General features: G+C 49.3%; 1 protein-coding gene across 1 annotated transcript in view; it reads right to left on the bottom strand.

Annotated features, from left to right (window-relative positions):
* Nucleotides 1–11,880: 11,880 nt before the first annotated feature.
* Nucleotides 11,881–20,158, bottom strand: part of TSHZ3 (teashirt zinc finger homeobox 3) — a 70,725-nt gene continuing 62,447 nt past the window's right edge. The window contains exon 3 of the mRNA XM_059903879.1: nt 11,881–16,660. Within this exon, the coding sequence (XP_059759862.1) occupies nt 13,455–16,660 (3,206 nt within the window). The 3' untranslated portion in view covers nt 11,881–13,454. The remainder of the gene's footprint in view (nt 16,661–20,158) is intronic.

The raw sequence follows: 20,158 nt of genomic DNA, 5'->3' as shown, positions 1-20,158 counted from the left end.
GATATTATTTCATCCTTTCAAAAATGTGTTTCTTGCATTTTCAGTAGCATACTCCAAGTGTTCTCCATCTCAAAGTTTCTATAGATAGTGCGACTACTTTCACTCTGACCGTTGCCAAAATGTAGAAATTCATCTTTGACTGTAGCCACATATATGTTAGGCATGGAGTTGGGGACTTGGGTTTCCTGCTTACAAAAAGGGGAAGAAGTCTGATTTTTCTCTCTGTTCTATCACCTCTTGTCCTCCTAAAGTGCTCTGGGGTTTCTCTCTCAAGGAGCGTGCAGAGATAAATTTAATAGAGAAATTTTAAGGAATCAGTCACGGCTGAGTTTGTATATGCAGTCTGGACCCTCCCTGTCTCCGAAGCCAGCCCACCCCCAGCCCGATGCTTCTCCTATGCTGGCAAACTTATTTCAAAAATTCTGATGAAACACTTTGTAAATTTTGTTATTCTGTGATGATAATAAATCATTATAGCCTTAAACACTTCTCTAGCTTGGAGCCTCAGTCACAAATTATCTTGTCATTCTGACCAAAACATTCTCCAAAAAAGCTTGACAAGTGCTAAAACCCAGAACATGAAACCATGTGTTGTTGTGAAAGCAAGATTCAGAAATGTCAATTAATTAGATTAAGAGGCTACTTTTAGCTTTACTCGTGTTGCCAAATAACCCTTAAAATATGCAGAGCAGTGGAAATCTACCTCCGCGGTAGAGTACTTCTGTGCCGAGGGAAGACAATGGATCGGACTCACGGATGAAACTATTGTAGCTGTCAGTCGGCTCCAGAGAATGATCTAGGAGCAAATGTCACTTCTTCTCCCACAGTGTGGCTTCATAAGCTGGGTAAATTCTGTCATTTATGAATTCAAGTAGTTCCCCCAACCCCGCCCCTTAGAATTCGTATACAGATCTAGAAGGAAAAGTCAAGCCTTTTTCCTATGTCTTTACTAGTAAGATGGATTTTTAATGTCTTTCTGTGCTTTTTTATAAATTTGCATTTGCATTTTGAAGTTCACTTTGTAAAAAAAAAAAAAATATCACGGAGAAATTATTTAAATTTTTTTTATCCCTGTTTCTTGAAAATCTGATCTTTAAATAATCTATATCCTCCATTTTATTTATGCCATAAACTGTTCCTATATTTTAATGGTCTGTTTGCTTTAAAAGGGGTTGTTGGTTTTAATAGCTCAGTTACTATCTTTGTAAACTAAACTCCTTCTGACGAAATTCAAGCAGATCATCTCTGCCTGTGTGTGGAAGGCACATTCCAACCCCTGAAAAGGAAATTTAAGCCAAATAAATATTCTGCCCAAATTAAAATACATAAAATGAATAGTTAACTTGGACAAGAGCTGATGGACAGAGCAGTTGGGCTGCGGACACGTGGGTGTTGGAAGAGCTGGCTGTCAGGCAGGGCCTCAGGAGAGGAAACCCAAACGAAATTAATTTCCTGTAACCCCCTTTGTCCATTCCTCTGGACTAACTGATTGCAGCATTGGCATGGACGTCTTGGGCGAGCATTAACGGGCAGGACAGATGGCACCACTGAGGGTGATGTGAGGCCATTCCTGCCAGGATCTTAGAATTGCAGCCCCTGCACCCCAAGCACAGCTCAGCGGCCCCCCCCATCAGCTCTGGGGGCACAGGCACTGGAAACTCACCTCCAAATTCTCATGGCAGTTGTACCCACCTTGATTCTGTTGTAATCTGTGTGGGTGCTGATGTTAACGTGATGACAGGGCATTTCCACAGAGGAAGACACATCTGTGCCCGCACAAAGAAATGGCAGGGGTGGGGTTGAGGCGGAGGCCGAGATGAGGGATGTCTGAAGCTTTGCAAAGTTGCACGGAGCTGTGACAGAAGCCCTCCCCTCCTGACATTTATAACCTCGCTACCCCCTGCCCACCGCCATCCCCAGCAGCAAGCATGAGGAACCAAGAAAAGCATGAAGGCCAGGTGCTCTGTCTGAGCCCTCCCTCCCTGTCCAGGGGCCGCGGGGTGGGGGGAGATGGGTTCACCCTGGCGGTCAGGGCAAGCTGTGCCCTGTGCCAAGGATGGGACTTCCTATGGGAGGCACTTCTTGAATGGAGCTGTTTCCTGCATGCTGTCCTTTTGTGCAGGGCCAGGAGAGGGATGGAAGTGGCGGGGATCTACAGCCAAATGCCGGGTTCCTGTGTCTCACAGTTCCTGGGGGTCCCCCTACTCACTGTACTTCCCACCCCTCTCAGCCAATCTCACTGTTTCTAGCCAGAAATGAAACAACTAATGAGCTAGACAGAAGCCCTACGTTACCTCTGGAACTAGATGGGTAATTAACACACAAATAAATAATTAAATAAGGAAGTAAAAGAGAATGGATGAATGAGGCATCCAGGGCTCCAGTCTCCCCAGAATAAGATGCACAAGGTGGTAGAAACACAGAGGGGAAGGGGGTGCCCGAGTGCTAGTCTCAGCTCTGCGGCTGACGTGGAGTGTTACCCTGGCCGAGTCACTCCCCGTTGCTGGGAACTCTCTCACTGGACCAAAGAGCCCGCCCTGAATAAATGCCTACAGGAGTGCAGGGACGAGATGCGAACGTGGGTGGTTTAATGCAGCCGGTTGGCAGGTGCTGCCATGCCCCCTCATGTCCCTTCACCTGCACCGTTATTGAACCTGCTAAAGGCTTCCTACTGCAAGCACCTGGGTCTCTAAGGCCCCAGGATCATCTTCTTCCACGCACAGGGAGCAGTGCTCAGCCAGAGATGGATGGGAGTTCCGGATCCCCAACTGCCCGACCTTCAGAGGGGACCCCTTGGAGATTTTCCTGCACAGTCCTACAGAGGTTCCCAGTGGGATGGAGTCCCCGTTGCCCCCAGTGGCAACGTGCTTCTTAATACATCTACAGTTGGCTTCCTTTCTCTTTCTGTCTCCCCCTATCCCTTTGCTCCTGTCTGTACGTTTTGGGGTCACCTGTCAAAGGGAGGACCGCACCAAATCCTCCTCTCAGGCTCCACTTCTGAAGGAGCCTCACCTATGAGACAGATAGGGAGTCGTAGGGATGGGGCCAACACGGGAGCCCATGCCCCACCTAAGACAGCAGCCCCCTGCTGTCACCTAGGAATGTGGCATCTAGAGATGCCAGAAATGGCTACGAAGTCTCCCAATTTTCAAGATTTGGCAATGAGTTAAAGTTTCTTTTTAAAGTGTGGCCCAAACCAAACAATCTGCAGGTCGTATTCAATCCACAGGCTACATTTTGCCACCTGTGCCAGGTACACAATCACTGTTCGTTCAGGTGCCAGAGAGGCCAATGGATGAAGGCTCCTCTTTCTAGTAAATTCTGGTCTGCAGCCATCTCAGGGTCTAGGCAGTGTCAACAAAAAGGACAGGTGGGCTTTGTGTGGGTGGTGGGCCTCCAGCTGTACCTTAAGGAGAGAGTGGCCAGGAGGTTCCTGAGGTCAGTGACATCCACCCTGGTACAATTCTGGCCCCAGGATGAAGAGCTACCCCCGATCAGGAGAGCCTGCTCCTGGGGGCCCACGGGAACCCCATAGCTTGGTTTCTCGGAAGGTTTCTCCTTCTGCCCCATGGAAAATTGAGATCCTTTATTAGGGGGAGCCATCCCTTGAGGAATCTGAGGCTTATCACCACACTGGCAAAGCCGAGGCCAGACATCACTCAAGATGCACAGAGGAACACCTTCCAACCCGTAAACAGGGCCATCTGCAGCCCAAACTTGAACCCTAAGTGTACAGCTTGAACCTGATGTTGGGGCAGAAAGAGTCCTGCTGCTTTGGGCCTGAAAACTGGTTGAGGTGAGACTGTGACCCGCTGCTGATCAGAATCACAGCTGTTGGTCCAGGAATGACCCAATCCTGGGTTCCCACTGTTGTGACGGAGAGCTTTTCCGCTCAAGGTTGCCAAAGCCACTATGCCCAGATTTCAGCTATGTGAGCCAAATTTCCTTTCTTTGCTTAAGATCTGGAGGCAATCCCTGCTGACAGCATCTTGACAAACATCCCTGAACCCCCAAGCCTGGAAATGAATCTGCACCCCATGAAGTACAAGTTCTGGAAGGCAGCAGGAAGTAGTGTGTGCCAACTGAGACCCACCTCCAAGGCCTGTGAGTGGTGGACCTTGGAGGGTCCACGGCCCCTGGGATTAAGGAAGTGTACGGACTTTTGAGAAAGGGGCCAGAAGCCCTAAATGGTCAAGAAGCTACAGTAGAAAATCCTAGAAAGGCCTCCAGGTGGAATAGAATAAAAAACATCTATCACTGCAATGGTCGCAGCAGTATTTCATTTTGGAGGATTCAGAGGTGCTTCTCAGGATGCAAGAGGCTCTGCCATTGGTCCCGCCATCTCAAGGCACAGCCAGAAGGCAGCTGAGCAACTAGCTTTCCTGTGGTTTCTTACAAGGAGAGGCCCTCCCCTCCCTGAAAAATCAGATCTTATCCATCCCTCAAGGTCCAGCCAGGTCCAACTAGTTCAAAGATCGGCTCCCGGCCAGTGCACTTTGAGTTTCCGGGACCAGAGCCTTGTAATCTCACTCTTTGTTTTCTGCCCAATTGCATTCTTAATTGGGCGTTGTCATTTATTTGTCACAATTGTTTTGTCTCCTTTCTCCAGCTTGACTCCAAACTCATTAAAGGCCAGGACAGCTCAGGGCGGCTCTTAGGCGTTATTTCTCCCTTCTGGGGGCAGGCGCAGTGTGGGCGTGGCTGCGCCCTGGTCTCATGGTCCAGGCCCCTGAGATGGGACTTGTACAGGGTCCGAGGAGACCTCACCAGGGCCCCCGCCCCATGTCTTGGCCACACAGAAGCTCCTCAGAACTTCTCTCAAGATGAACCATGGGTCCCCATGTTTAGGAAAGGCAACCTCTACTGCCAAATGGGCCACAGTGTCAAAGCCTTCCTGCAGTTATGCTTCTCTGGGTGTCTGGCCCCAACCTTGCATCTGCTCCCGGAGCCTTCACCGGGCCCATGCCCAAGGCGCCATCTTCTTCTCAGCACTTCCTTCCCCTGCCCCATTCCATCCTGCCCCCTTGGCTCTTGATGGCAGAAAGAGAGGGGCTGACTTTCCACCAGGTGGACACCTCACCTCTCTGGCCTTCAGTTCAATTTAGGAGAATGGGCCCATCTCTTTTCCAGCCTTGAGAGATTCTCACCACCCCCTTCCCCCACCTCTCTACCCCTGAAACAGAGTTGCAGGGGTGCGGGTGGAGGGGATCTAGCCAGCAGAGGAAGTAGCCCGGATGCCGAAAACACTCTCCTTTGTGATTTTTCCAGGGTCTATGCTACCTTGTTGATAATGTGAATATTGACAATATTTGAGAAAGCTGTAATGCGAAGTTGGGGAAAACAGTGTGAAGTTCAGTGGTCAGACCTTGAGGACCACGGAGAAGGCAGGAAAGGGGGTTCCTTTTATATGCTCCCTTGCCCCCACCCTGCCCTGCCCCTCAGGCCCCGGACCCACCCCCAGCTCACTACCCCCAGTGAAATCTGCGGTGTCGGGGAGCCCATGAGCAAGTGTCAAACTCCTTCCAGAACCATGGCCCTTTTGGAGGTAGGGGATTTAGTGTAGGCTCAGCAGATGAATGGGTTTGCACTCAGCCTGTGCTTCTAATGCTTCTGCAAACAGATGCCTGGCTGACCTTCCTGAGAGCAACTGTGGGCCAGGGCGGGCCACGGCGCCCCGCTGGGTCTCATCTACGGATGAGCCCTGTAGGAATCCCAGCCTGGCTGGGGAGAGGCAAGAAGAAAATGGGCACGTGACCGTCCTGAGAGAGCTGAGCTTCTGCACACACAGATGGGATGACACCTCGGGGTGGGAGAAGGCCTTTGCTTTTGTGGGTGTCCCAACACAAGGATGCCCTCTTACCATCTCAGCTGGGGGGCCTCAGGCCACTTCCCTTGCTTGAGAAGTCGGTTCCGCGTCTCCCCTTACCATTGCCCATCCCAGTAATTCCATCAACGTTCTGTTTAACCACGGGGGATGGGGGAGACTCCCCAGGACCCCAATTCAACAGGCACAGTCCCTCGTGCCTGGAGCTGGCATCCACTGGGCTGAGGATGGGTCGAGCCACGAAGAGACTGCGTGCGTGAACTTAGCACGACCACGCAAGCTGGCCACGCCGCCTGGAAGGTCCCCGCGCTGCAGGAACCTTTCTGGTCCCCCAGCCAGAGCTGCTTCTTTCTGAGGCCTGTCACTGCAGCCCTTCAAACCCATTTGACTGGGTTGGAGCGCATCACACTGTCACCAACTCAGTTTTCATTAAGCGGCTGCTTCTCTGTTAGCCTAGCCAAGCAGAAGAACTCAAACACATGCACAAATTAAATCGACATCCAAACTCCACCAATATACAAAGCAATTTAAATGATATTCATTAGAGCGATGACAAGCCCTGATGAGGCTTTCAGGAGCCGAGTCCTTCAGCTTTTGCCGACTCGGTTTCATGGTCACTGAGGCGGAACTCCGGCGACTATACCTCCATTTTTTTTTTTTTTTTTTTTTTTTTTTTAAGCTAAGAAAATGACTCCTTCCTGACACACCTACCTCATTCTCTCTCCTTCCCTTCTTGCTCTGTCTTGGCCCAAGTTTCCCCAGCCCTAGTTTCCGGACACAGGTATGGCCGTGAACCGGAGAGTCACGTAAAGGAAAAAGCAGCCACCCTGACTCCTTTTTTCCATAAATGCTCCAATTAAAACAGATTTCAGTTTCTCGTAATTTCATTTCACTTGGCCTGGGAGATCTCTAACTCACAATTATGACAGTCGTAAATGTGTCCTGGAATCCTGCTGTGGGAAAAAAAAATAATGGAAGTGAAATGTTGAAATGCAACAATTTTTCAAACTTAACCCTCCAAATTTAAAAAGTCATTTCCCAAGTCCTATTTATATATTGTAATTTTTAAAGAGAGAACAGGATGGGGCCCTACCCCCACCCCTTGCTGCTGCCTGGGGCTACAGTGGAGGAGATAGAGGCCTGGTGTGGTCTGCAGGCCTGGGTGGGCATGGCACTCTCAGGCCTCACGTGTGGGAGCTAAGAGCCATGCCAGCCTCAGGGCCACACCTGAATCTCCCAGTCCCAGGGAAGGTTTCAAGTCCACTTGGGCAAAGAGAGCAGCAACGGACTGCCTGATTCACCGCCAGCTGAGGGCAAAGCAAGGTCATGGCCACATCCATCAGCACTCTGGGCTTTGGAGTTTGCAGCCCAGATAATATCCACAGCAGGGGGAATGATCAGCAACTTCATACACTGATGCCTGCACTTCTGTTTATAATTTTATGCTCAAGGTTAATTATGTGCGTCCTTGCCTTTGATCAGAGATATTAGCACGTGAGAATGTTGCCTGAGCCCATATTGGGAAAATAAGGATTCTAAGAAATACCCATGGACTGAAAACACACTTTCATCCTTAAGGCATGAGCTCTTAATTAGGAAAAAGCTCTTAAAAAATGGTATAGACAGCACCGTCCAACCGAACGTCCTGCGATGATGGGAATTCTCCATGTCTGTGCTGCCCAAAGAGTAACCACTAGCCACATGTGGCTACTGAGCATTTGAAGCATGGCTGGTATGACTGAGGAATGAAACTTTTCATTCTATTTCATTTAAATTTGAATCATCACATGTGGCTGATGGCTACTATATTTGACCGCTCGGGTTAGACAGTAAATAACAGTGTATTCTAATTCCTGAGTAGCTAATTGTGGATGTTAATCTCTGGAAAGAGGTCACCTTGCTGATCATCATTATCATCAGGAGTGATTTATTAAGAATATATTAGTACATGACATTATACAAAGGTGGTAGAAAAGCTGTTCCTCTGATCTTTTATCATTAGAATTTAATTTTGAAAACACCTGGCTCTTTGGACCCGGGGTAGCGCACTGACCCCTGAATGCTGAGCCTCAAGAAGCCACTAACTTTAAGTAAGTCACTCCTGATGTCCAAAGCCATGGCCGAAGTCACCACCAGGCTGTCCGGGGCTGTCAGGCCACTGAACAACAATTGGGCAAATCCATTGTTCTGGCTGAGCAGGGAACACGGTCCCAAATCGACAGTGCTTTGGGATGCCTTTGGAACCATCAAAGCCCACCCATTACCGGGTTTGCTTGCCTTTACAATCTTCCTAGGGGTAGCCTGCTGCCAAATCCTTGGAGATCAAAACACGGTGCCTGTGCGTCCAACAGCATCTCCCTCTGGCTTGGGGAAACTCGATGGCTGTGTGGAGAGTGAGCACCTCCCTGGAAGCGAAACCCTGCTTGCTCCCTGCTTTCTGCACGGACACCAGGAGTCCAGGCCTCGGCAGTGACTAAGGCTGCCACGTGGCACACACGGGAAGGCGGGGTTTGTCAGGACGAGCTTTTCCTCCCAGAAGCTTTATGCTAAGAGACAGAACCGAGGCTTCGCCCAAAGGAGTGAGATGGGTTCTGAAGCTAACTATAGCATATTTTGCAAAGGCCAGCATACCCTGGAATCGTGTGGGAACACAGGCACGAGTACCTTGTCTGCATCTCTGAGGTCAGCCGCGGGCTGAAAGGCATCGACTGGCACCGGGTCCCCGGGGAAATGCATTTTTAGGTTTCCTTTTGCCAAAGATTACACGTGCTTACTAATAAATCCCTAGGGAGAAAAAAGGTTAGCGTTTCTCTTACCAAAAGAATAACTTATCTGGCAGAGCAAAAATGGTAATTTCTCCATTAGCTAAAAGGATAATAGCTATTATTTTAAAGTATTTATTGTTAAAGAGTGGTGTTGGGGTTTGTGTGTTTTCATTCTTATGATTGCTTCCTATAATACCAAGTGGATTATTTCTGTGCTAAATAGTCAACAGAATAAAATGCGATTGCAATTTTCCAATTTCAAAAGAGCTGCACAGACGAATTTGAAAAAAAATAAAATCATTTGATTTTTTTTTTTTCTTTTTTTCTATTAGATGACTTAGAAATCTCGGGAGACAATAGTTTCAACGCAGGATTTGTTCATTGTAGCCTCGTTTCCCATCAGCTCATGTCCTTCAACTACCGTCAGGCTTCTATCTTCAGGGTTCTGCTCTCAAGATGGAGCTTAGCTCTTCCCAGAGCTTGGCAGGTACTAGGGCCTTTTTTCTCTTTTAGTAGTCCGTCACCAGGTCTGTGAAACAATAGGTGGGCCAGGGGTTGGGGGCAGTGAAGTCCACTGAGCTGGAGTGGTCTGATTTTAAGAGAAGGAATCCTTCCAGATCTGCAGAGACCACGGCCCTGAGCTCTGCTGGGGAGGCCTTCCTGGGCTAACCACTGCCACCTAAGCTCTCCTTAGCACCCGGCAGAGAAGCAGCTCTTTGGTGGTTATCAATATTTTTTTTCCTTTTTGCAGAATGAAAATAGAACGAAGATGCCAGGGAGATCTGGGTCTTCATCATAACCCACCCTCTTTAACTATGTAAGATTTTGGTTAATTATAGAATTCTTGCTGCCTCAAACTTAAAGATACATCACTGATATTTTTTGCTAAATGTTGACGGCAGCGAATAGCTAAGATGTGGCATATTGATTTCTTGTTGTGAAGTGAGCTGTTCAAGCTCCATTTAAGATTTTCATCTTGCATGTAGCCCTGAGCACATCATAGCACCATAAATTAGTTAAATTGCACATTTATCACAAATGTTATTTTAAGATACTGCATAAATGTGATGGCTGGAAGATATACAGTAGGACTGCAACAAGCCTGGGCTTGGGTGGGGTGAGGTCGGGGTCACCTACGCACCTGTGATTAAAACCTCCCTCACTTGGCACCATCCCTCCTCCTCCCTGGACTCGTTTAAAGACCTGACTTGGATGACCCATTCCCTCCTGCACTCACATTCTCTATTAACAAACATCAACCATAGGCGAACTAGTGCACAGCTGCATCGGCCTTGGAATACAACTTTAGATCTTCCCAACTGATCTCAGGAAAATCAGGGACATTCTGGGCTGTGAATGGAAGGCTCTTTTGGACAGTGGCCCACTCTCCAGCCAGGAGAGGGTTTGATGACCTTGAGAGTAAATGGCCCTGCATTTCCAAGTGGGGTGAGGACCTAGCCAGCCCCGCCTCCTGCCATGATGCATGGTTGGGAGATTGCCATCATGCCAGGTTAGGTTTGCAGTCATGACTCAGGTCCTCCACTGCCCAGTTACTATGTTTCCTCTAAAGGTAAAATTAATTTCTGGGCCCCATTAATATGAGCAGTCCTTTCTTGGCTATGAGCCCCTGGGGACCAAATGAGTCATAGAATCTGCTACCTGCCTTGGCGATAAATCCTCACTTCTATACCCAAACTGAAGTCCTAAAGCTAACCCTGGGGGTGGGGTGAGGAGGAGATGGGCAGGGCATCAGTTTCTTCTCCCAAACTGTAAAGGGGGGCGGGGTTTCCAGCATCACTTGCACAAATCCCATCTCCCTTCAAGCCACATGGGCCCTGGTGGTGATGGAAGTGTTGTCAGTTTAATCTGTTAGATGCAGGACTTTGGATTCTAATAAACCGATGCTATATTTAACCTGTGAAAAATTCAAGAGTGGAAATCTGGGCTCCAGGATGTGAAGATGCGGAAGGCACGGGAGGGAGGGTGTCTCTGTCCCCTGAGCCGGTTCCAAGGGGAGCCGGTCCCCCAGGGAAACGTATGGTGTCCCAGGCCTCCTTCCAGGTAAGGGCAGACAGGGAGAAGAACCGCTCTCGGAGGGTCTTCTGCGGCCACCCTGGAAGAGATGGGGAAGGGGACAAGGCCCGTGACCCAGAAGGGAAAGACCCGCCTGCACCGCCCGAGGGCATAGCCCAACCGTGCGCCTGCATTACAAGGCGAGAGCAGAGCCAGCACACACCTCCCTACTTGCCAAAAACCCGTTTTAAACTCTAGTGAGGTTCTCTCTAAAAACCCGGAGAGAGATGGATTGCCGAGAGAAAGTAGAGCAGACAGAAATTTTGGCCTCATCTTGACACAAAGGGGTGGGAATGAACAGAAAAAAATGTAGGCGTGTTGCCGAACATCTCTGAAAGGGCTTAATTTAAATTTTTAATAAAAGCGTATATTTTTTTAATGTGGAGGTGTTTTATATATTACATGGCTGTAATACATCTCTCATTTGTATAATTCTAGGTTAGGAGCTACGATTCCACATAACTGCAAGAGTAGTCTGAATATAGTAATAAAGGTATTTTACAATTTTACATGATATGTTCCCAGCGTTTTGTTGGCATAATTTGCCAGGGCTAATAAAAGCTTGTGATTATCATATAAATGCTCTCCCCACTCCTCTCGTGGATGGGTTCAAGCTCCCCGCCCCCCTACACCCCGTTATCTGGGCTTGCTTTAGCACAAGAGAGACAGTGTGGACCCCAGGGTCCACCTGCCCAGCTGGGCTCTGTTTTCTGCTCCTTGAAAATCCCCAATCAACAGGAAGGAGCCGCCCTGCACTGAGTCTTCCAAAAACCTTTCTTCCCATCTCCCTCGAGCAGGGCTCTGGGCCCTGACTTCGACTTCTCTCACGCAGATGGGAGACGAACCTCCGGCCCCCACGTGGGTCACCAGGTGTGACTGAAGCTCCACTACCGGTGTTTGATAGCATCGCCTTCCAAGGGAGAATCTAACCTCACGGGAACATCTTCCTTTCTTTTCCATTTTTATTCTTGGGGAAAATTCTGTCCACGCCGCCTCTAAGTGAATGTTTGCTGCTCTCCAAACCCAAAGTTCACTAAAACTCCCCTGATTTACGGGCGGCTTCCGACTGCCAGCACCTGGCAGACACAGCAACCAACTCAGTCATAAACAGATCGCATACAATTTAATTTTAATGTGCTCGTTAGTCGTAGCACATTTCAGACATAATTGTGAACGCAACACAAAATTATAGCAAAAAGACAATTTTAATGCTGCCGTAGAAAAGAGGGTTATATGAAGAGTCACATAATGGTGGTTCATTGTCAACAACAAAACAGGGCACAGAGTGTCTGTGCTGTTTACATGCCAATATTTTATACATAGGTTCTCATATGGTGTCAGCTGTCAGTTACTTCTGCAAATTAACTGCCAAAAATGGAGAAGAACAGAATCACTTGGAGAGCCGGTAACCACGGGTTACCTTTCATAAGCCTAAAGATAAAGCTGCAGTGTGGGATCTTGGGAGAATAATTAGGAAGAACAAAACAGAAAGTTACCAATTGAAATAAAAAAGGCATCCTACAATATGGAATAGCAACCAAGAGGGCTTATAAATAAGTAAAAGAGGTTGTATCACAGAATGCCTCGTGACTTTTAAGCAAAGTATTACAGTACAAACATTTTAAAGGCTTTATCAATGTTTAGGAAATACAGTACAAGTTCTCTCTCTCTCTTTTTTTGTTCTTTTTTTTTTCCTTTTGAAATAGACTTAACCCTTTGAGCACTGAGTTTATTTTGAGCGTTTTTTTTTTTTTTTTTTTTGGATTTCTAATAAATACCTTTAAAAATCATGTGCAAAATAGTTATGATGCCTGCCATGGATGGATTTCCTGGCCTCGTTTATTCAGACTGCTCAAAACAAATGATAATATGATGCTAATAAATATGTATAATTTAAAGGTGAACTTCTATCAATATAGATGTACTGTATAGCAAAACAAACAATCATACTTTGCTTTCAGATAATGTTTCTGTATACTTTACAAATGTTATCTGTGGTATCTTCTGTATAATTTACAATGTTTGCAGGTAAAAAAACAAAACCCATAGACCTTAAAAAAAAAAAAGAAAAAGAAATATACACTATACATAGGCATGGCTTATGCCCAGAGCATAGCAGGTACATAAAACACTGTTGCTATAAATGCAGGAAAAAAGGTCATTTACCCACAATCACATTTTTCATAAGAGAGTCTGAAATCTATACAATATATACATCTATGTTTCAATGTGAAAATAATATTCTTTTAAATTTCAAGGCGTGTTATACCCCTGCAGACCTGCATAAATGGAGGTTCGTATTATTAATTATAACTAAGCTGGTAAGGAATTTAAAAAACAGAGCTTCATACATTATTATTATTTTATTTTATTTTTTAACCAAATTAATGCAAAAGTGCTTCAAAGTACTCAGAGGGCTAAAGATGAAAGGGTGAAAAATGCCAGCACACTCGGCCGCGTGGAAAAATGTGGCCGGTTTCGTCATAAATGCTTAATTAAACTGTCTGTTAATGCATGCAGCTTGAAGCATCGGGGGGTGCTCACAACTAAATCCCATTTACACAAAGTTCCAAACACTTACCACTGCGTTTTAACCTTCATATTTTACCAGTGACAACAGCTGAGTATGCACCTCTATTAAACACTGTACAGTTATACAAAACAGTCCAGCCCAGAGTGATTCTCTGCAGTTAAAATAAGAACATGTGCCTAGAACAAGACAGAGGGGCCTTAAGGTGCCTGCAACAGTTTCCCTCAAAGCAAATCACAGTCGTTTTCATCAAAAGCAAACGCTACTGCTTCTCTAACTCGGAAACATACAGAAGGTGGTCCTCTGGGGATTTCCCGTGTGTTTTGCTGAGGTGAAGTTTAACCGCATGCTTGCTCGCAAAGGTCCGATTGCAAAGTTTGCACTGGTAGGAGGTCCCCAGGTCCTCGTCGGGGGAGGACGTCACCAATTTTTCCGACGGTGACTTGGTTTGTGCTATCTGATTGTTAATCTGTTCGGTGGACAGTTTGGACAAATCCCGTAGCCGGAAGCCCAGGTGTGACTCGAGATGGCTGATGTACGTGGAGGGAGTCCTGATTTGTGACGCGCAGTCATTACAAAAGAACACGGGGTGACCAGTGTCCAAGTTTTTGAGGAACTTTGTTCCACCTGTCCTTCGCAGCTGGTACTTCACGTTGGCCAGCCAGTGGCTGATGGTGGTCATGGAGAGCCCGGTGAACCTTGAGATGTGCATGCGCTCCTGGGGGCTCAGGTCCGACATGATGTACTTGCCCTCTGAGGTCTGTCGGAGGCTGGCGGCAAACTGGGCCTGGAGGATCAGCAGGTGCTGGGGGTTCCAGTTTGATTGGCGGCCCTTCCTCTTCTGTGCGGGCGTCGCCTCCTCGGCCTCCTCCAGGGTGGCCCCGTCAATGTCAGACTTCTCGGAGATGCTGGAAGGGGTGGAGGACTTTGACGTGTGGCTCTCTGTCAAGTTCTTCAGCATATCGGATATATCTGACAAGGCGTTCTCGCGGAGCGGCGAGTTTGACATGAATGATACGACGGCAGACGTCTTTGCCGTTGTCACCGTGGATGAGGAGGTGGCTGGGGATGTGGACGTGGGTGACAAAAGCACTGAACCCAAAGAGCAGCCTTTGTCGCTCTTCCCTTTTGTCAAGTCTATGGGTTGGTCGTTGTTGACGTGGTAGAAGTAGCGGTCGAGGTGGTCCACCTTCTTGGACTGCAGGGGTGGTGGGGTGGCCACCGCCGCCTTCTCGGCCAGGCTGTTGCTCATCTTGAAAAGCATGCTCATGGGGTCGAGGGCAGGTAGGGAGGGCTTGGCAGCCTTGCCCAGGTGGATGTTCATGACCGACTGGAGGGCGCTCAGAGGGTTAACGAAGGGCTGCTCCGGCGGGTGGTCAGTGATGATGGCCGTGCTGCTGCTCAGGCCGCTGCTAACGGGCTTCACCAGGTCCCTGCCGTTCTCCACCGGCTCTGCCGGGGGGCTCCCCTCCTTGCAGCCGTCCCGCTGGGGGCTGGGGCTGTCCTCCTGGCTCTTGAAGCCCGCATCGCTGGACGCCTCCATCCTGATGGGCTCGCTGACCTCGCTGCTGCACGGGGACGGGGTGGCCCGCTTGGGCGGAGAAAGCTTGCCCTCGGGCTCCTTCATTTTCTCCTCCGCTTTGGCAACTTTCTCGGTGACTTTTTTCACCAGCTCCTCCATGGCGTGAAAGTTTGTCTTGGGCATGGGTGAGGTCTGGCTGCTGGGCGGAGAGATCAGGGTCTGGTTCTTCGTGGGGGACACGACGTCACTGTTGCCAAACATGGGCTTCAGGGGTGCGCTCTTCCCCGCGGAGCCCAGAGACAGCTTCATCATGTTGGGGAGCTGGTAGGCGGCGTGGATGCTGGGGTAGCCCCCCCAGCTGGGGGTGCCGTTCTGGGCCTTATTGATGGCAGACGTCACTGTGTTTTCTAGGGACTTGAGGATATCGAGCCCCCCCTTGGGACTCTCTTCTAAGTCGTTCTCAGTCAAATAGTGGTACTTGGAAGAGATGTCGTACTTCTCCTCCTCCTCACAGGCCTTCTCCTTTTCCTTAGGCTTCTCGTCGCTGACCGCTTTCTCCTTGTCGGCCTCCTTCTTGACCTCCACGTTCAGTTTCGGGGAGACGCTGGCGGGCGTGTTGGAGGGGGACGTGAAGGTGGTGGCGGCCAGGGGCACGGATTGCACCTTCTCATCCAGCAGGGTGGTGATGCTGGGCGTGACAGGCGTCTCCATGATGGGCTTCCCCTTCTTCATGGCCGAGTTGGTGACCTTGATGAAGTGGCCAGTCACCATCATGTGGGCCGTGAGCTCCTGCAGCGTGTCGTGCGAGCTGCCGCACTCCATGCACTTGAGGATCTGGGACTTGCGGGCCTCGAAGTGCCAGGCGTAGCTGGCCCCGTTCTGGTGGCCGTAGCGGTTATTTGGCGTGATGTACGGGTTGGAGTTCTTCTGAAGCACGTCGTTCGTGTCCGCCATGGCAGCTTTGGGGGTGCCGCCGGTGGAGTCCGGGGAGCTGGGGAGCTCCAGCTCCAGCGAGGCCTTCTTGCGAGCGGCAGGGATGATTTTGGCTGCGACGGGAGTGACAGGTTCCTTCAGAGGCACTTTTTGGTAGTGTTTCGTTTTGATCATATGGACACTCAGGTCCTGGAGGGACTCGAACGAGTGGCCGCAGTACATGCACTTCAACACCTTCTGGGCGTCCTCCTTCCCTTCCATTTCCAGCAGCGAGCGTTTGCGGGGCTTGGACCAGCGCTTGGGGTTGTTGTTGTCCGTCTCGTGGTTGTCGTCGCGGTAGTGCCCCGTCTCGTTCATGTGCACCGTCAACTCCACCAGGGTGTCGTAGGCGGCGCTGCAGTCTTTGCAGCGGAACTTGCTGGCCCCAGTGAAGATGGAGCCGTAGAGCTTGCTGCTCTGCCGGTACAGCTGCACGGTGCTGAACAGGCTGGGCTCGGGCAGCACGCGGCTCTGTGACACCTGCTGCAGGGTCTTGGCCATGGCGCTCTGGTGCCAGTCGAAGCTCCCGCTGCCGCAGCTGCTGCTGCTACTGCTGCTGCTGCTGCTGCTTCCGTTGTTCTTCTCCGAGGACGGCTGGTGCAGGTTGAGGGTGAGGTTGGACCAGTAGGAGTTGGAGAGGAAGTGGTTGTACACGGCCTTCATCTGCTCCAGGCTGTCCGACACGGTCGTGTCTTCGGGTGGGACCGCCACCTCCTTGGTCTCCTCTTCGTTCTTGATGGAGCCGCTTTCAAAGTCGGCCATCCGGTCACTAGTCTCACTGATGTGGGACTCGCTGTCCATCTCGTGGCTGGAAAACTCAGCCGCTGGGGAGTTCTGGTAGCTGGGGCAGGTCTTGCTGAGCTCCTTTTCTGGGCACATGTACTTAGCCGAGGGCTCCCCATCTGCCAGGCTCTCTTCTGGGTCTATGTCTTCGTCTACCAGGGCGGCAGCCTTTAACTCATCTGAAACATAGGCTGCCGTGATAACAGGTGGGACAAGTAGGGCAGAAAGAAGGGACACAGGGAGAAGGAGAGAAAGAAAGAAAGAAAGAAAAAAAAGCATTAGTAACTGTTGATCTTACCTAGAACATTTTCTCGGCTCTTGGGAAAACACAGCAAAGCAGACAGGCACATTTATTTGTAAAATTAAATAGTTAAAATGTGGTGTTTCTTTGGAGCAAAAAAAAAAAAAAAATCTGCTCTTCAAACATAATTTGCCACCTTATTCTTCTCAAGGGGCAACAGCTTGAAATTAAAACTAAATTTGAAATTAATGAAGCACATTCTGGAGGTGGCATTCATTTCTAAAGTAATAAATTACTTGTATCAACCTCAGAGACAGCAGTTCCTGTCTGTCAATTAATATGTCTTATGCTTCTCCTACCCCTAATGCATTTCTTAACAGACAGATTCACAATTTAAATTAAGCAAGCATTTTTTACTCATTACATTTTTGAGGCTCAATCTTTAATAAATATAAAGCACAAAAACATCAATACAATTTTTATGAAGTAAAAAGAAAGTGCATCAATTGCAATAAATTAAAAACAAGGTTTTGTGGCTTTCTTTTTTCTTTTTTCCTTCTGAAAAAGTAGGTCTTATAAGAAGCTTAAAGTAAGTTTCCTTATAGAAGCTTGGACAGGTGTTGGTTTGTTCTAGATGGGAGGGAAGACTCTGACCCGCCACCACCCAGCCCGGGCTGTGTCCCCCATGTGTACACTCAGCCGTTCTCAGCTACCGGGACACACACTATCCATGCAGAATTATGTCAGAACAAGTTCAGGAAAATCGGTATGCGGTGCTCATTCCTGCTGTATAAATATATACAAGACCTTCCAGTGGACCTTACAAATGTCAAAGCGTTTGCTCTTTAGACTACTTTGTCAATATTTACTCAGCATAAGCTTCATGGGCATCCAACAGGGATCCTGTCTTTCTGGAAGCTATGTAACTGGGGATGTAAATCCGGCCTGTACTTCCGAGCAGGTGGAGGTGCTCTGAGCAGGGCTGAGCAGCCGTGGGTTCTGGAAGACGCACTCCGGAGATGCAAAGCCAGGAGAACACTTGCATTCATGGAACTGAGTGATTTTTTTTTTTCATTCTTTTGTATTCAGTGACTTTGTTTTTTCCTTACTGGAGCTTGCCTGACACTGTAAACCAAGTTGGGTTGATCTCGTGAACAATGAGGCGTGGCCAGCCCTGTGGTGAGTGACAATGCTAAGCCAGAAAAGGGGTGAAAAGTAATTTCTTGTCAGCCCCTCAATACCTGTTTGCTTCTAAAGGCCAGCGGCTGAGTGTGTGTGAGGCAGCTGGAATGGCACAGTGTTAACTGCGTGGCTGATTAAAAGCTCCTCGGAAAGAAAAGGAAACTTTGTTTGTGGAATTCACTCCCATAACTTTAAAGATCCGGCCCCAGATCAATTTCACACCAGAAAAAAAAAACCAAAAAAAACAAAAAAAACAGTGAAATGACTCAAAGAAGATTCCCAGGAAGACACACAGATATTTCCCCTGGCTCTTCCATCCAGGTCATGTGTGATTTTCTTCTTTCCTAAGACCCCTTTGAGCACCAAGATTTCTACGCTGAGAAACTACCGACATCCCAACACCGAGGTGATTGGAATTTGGATGGGAAGAGTGTCCCAGGTACACACATTCGGATCAGCTGTAGAGGCAGGGATGCTTCTGCTTATATGCAAACAGTGAAGCAAGAGTCTTGGGCTGGAGCTGTGCAAGGTCCTTCACAAATGACCAGAAGAAAGTGCCCTGCTCTGGTCAGCTGTGGTGAACCTTCAGTTTAAGGCCATGCACTTGGAGCTGACAAATTAACATGGCAAACAAGCTCTTTTCCTAGGGCCAGGGCCACAGTGGTTAGCGGACTATGGAGCTGGTCACAAGGGGGAAGATGAATGCTCTTGTTGGGAAAGGAAGAGGAGAATAAAAAGGAAAGAAGGTATCTCCCCCTTTGCACACCATCCTTGGCTTCAGCACACTCAAACCCCAACAGGGCTGGCAGGTCTGCAGGGAGGGGAGCTGGGGGCAAAGTGACCAAGAGTCGCAGTTTGCCGGGAACTCTCCTGGTTTCAGCACCGAACGTTCCACGTCCCGGGGATCCTCTCAGTCCTGGGCAAACCCGGTCAGCCGACCACCCTGGCCAGGGGACACCCAGCAGGGCCAGGTCAGGGCACCCAGGCAGATCTGCATTACTCTCGCAGAGGAGCTAGAGCAGGGCGATGTGGGTTTGACTGTCCGCAGAAATGCACTGGGTGCGAGTAGGTATAACGTTTGCATCCAAGGGGCCTCATTTGGAACACTGAGTCTGGAAGGAGGGAGAAAACCACAATGGCCTGTGTCCCTGCCCGGCCCCGTGTGAACAGGGTAGATCCCAGAGCCCCTTCTCTCCCGGAGATGGCCCTGGGAGCCACAGTCTGCAGCGTGAACCACACCCATCACGGCTCCCATGGAATTCAGTCTAGGAGAGCCAGGAATCCAGAAATGGCCCCATCTGGCCACTACAGGAGAGAGACACCAGGCAGGCGAAAGAAGCCAGAGCCAACGGTGGACATGAAAGAGCCCAATGTGGCACGAAGGCCACCAGCTAAGGGAACATGGGCGGCTCTGCCTGTCCACCTCCCACCCAGGAGCGGCGTGGCCCCCGTGGAAGCCTCGGCACGGTGTGGGGAGCACAGCAGGCTGTCTGGAGAGCCCCCCAGAGCACACACACGCACCATCATCGGCCTGGCCGGCTCCCACCCCGAGCTGGTCCCCAGCGAACTCCAGTATGCCTTGTAAATCGCACAGCAGTATCAGAATGCCATCAGTCTGATGACGGAGGAGGAAATTAATATTGAAAGAAAAGTAAGGCCAACCCCCCTGGTGGGAACCAAATCCTACTCTGAGGAAAATTAAAAAGCTTCGGGGCCAAGAGGCCCTGGATCCTGGGAGACGTGGCATCACCCCACACACCACCCTTGTCATGGTTTCTGAGGCTCCTTACAAGCACCCTTGCACACTGCCCTGACAGGGACCTCACTACCTACTGAAACAGCCATTTTCTTTTCAGACCCAACAGTGAGAAGTACTTGGAGGGCAAAGCACGAATCCTTCCGCTATGTTTTGCAATAATTGCACTCCTCCGAGAATATCACATCCACTCTTGATGACTGAACTTCAAAAAGTGGTGAGAAAGCTGAAACGGGCCCAGAGAGATGGCAGAGGGGATGAAGGGATGGAAAGGTTCATTCATTCCACTAATTCTGATCGCGCCCCACCCCCACCAGGATATCCTTTTCTTTCCCTCGGCCTGCATTTCCCCATGTATAAGTGACAGGGCACTGCGGCCTGATTGGTAAGGCCCTCCTCCTCTCCTTCTCTGTTCCGTGGCTTTTCTGAGCACAGGGTAAAGAAGTGAGGCAAAGCCCACCTGCTCTGGCTCATTCCCTCCACGTGCTGGCTCCTCACAAGTACTCAGCG

This window comes from Balaenoptera ricei, chromosome 19 (assembly GCF_028023285.1).
Source record: "Balaenoptera ricei isolate mBalRic1 chromosome 19, mBalRic1.hap2, whole genome shotgun sequence".
In the NCBI taxonomy this organism is placed as follows: domain Eukaryota; kingdom Metazoa; phylum Chordata; class Mammalia; order Artiodactyla; family Balaenopteridae; genus Balaenoptera; species Balaenoptera ricei.
The sequence above is the reverse complement of the archived record's forward strand: the minus strand, read 5'-3'. Positions and strand labels throughout refer to the sequence as shown.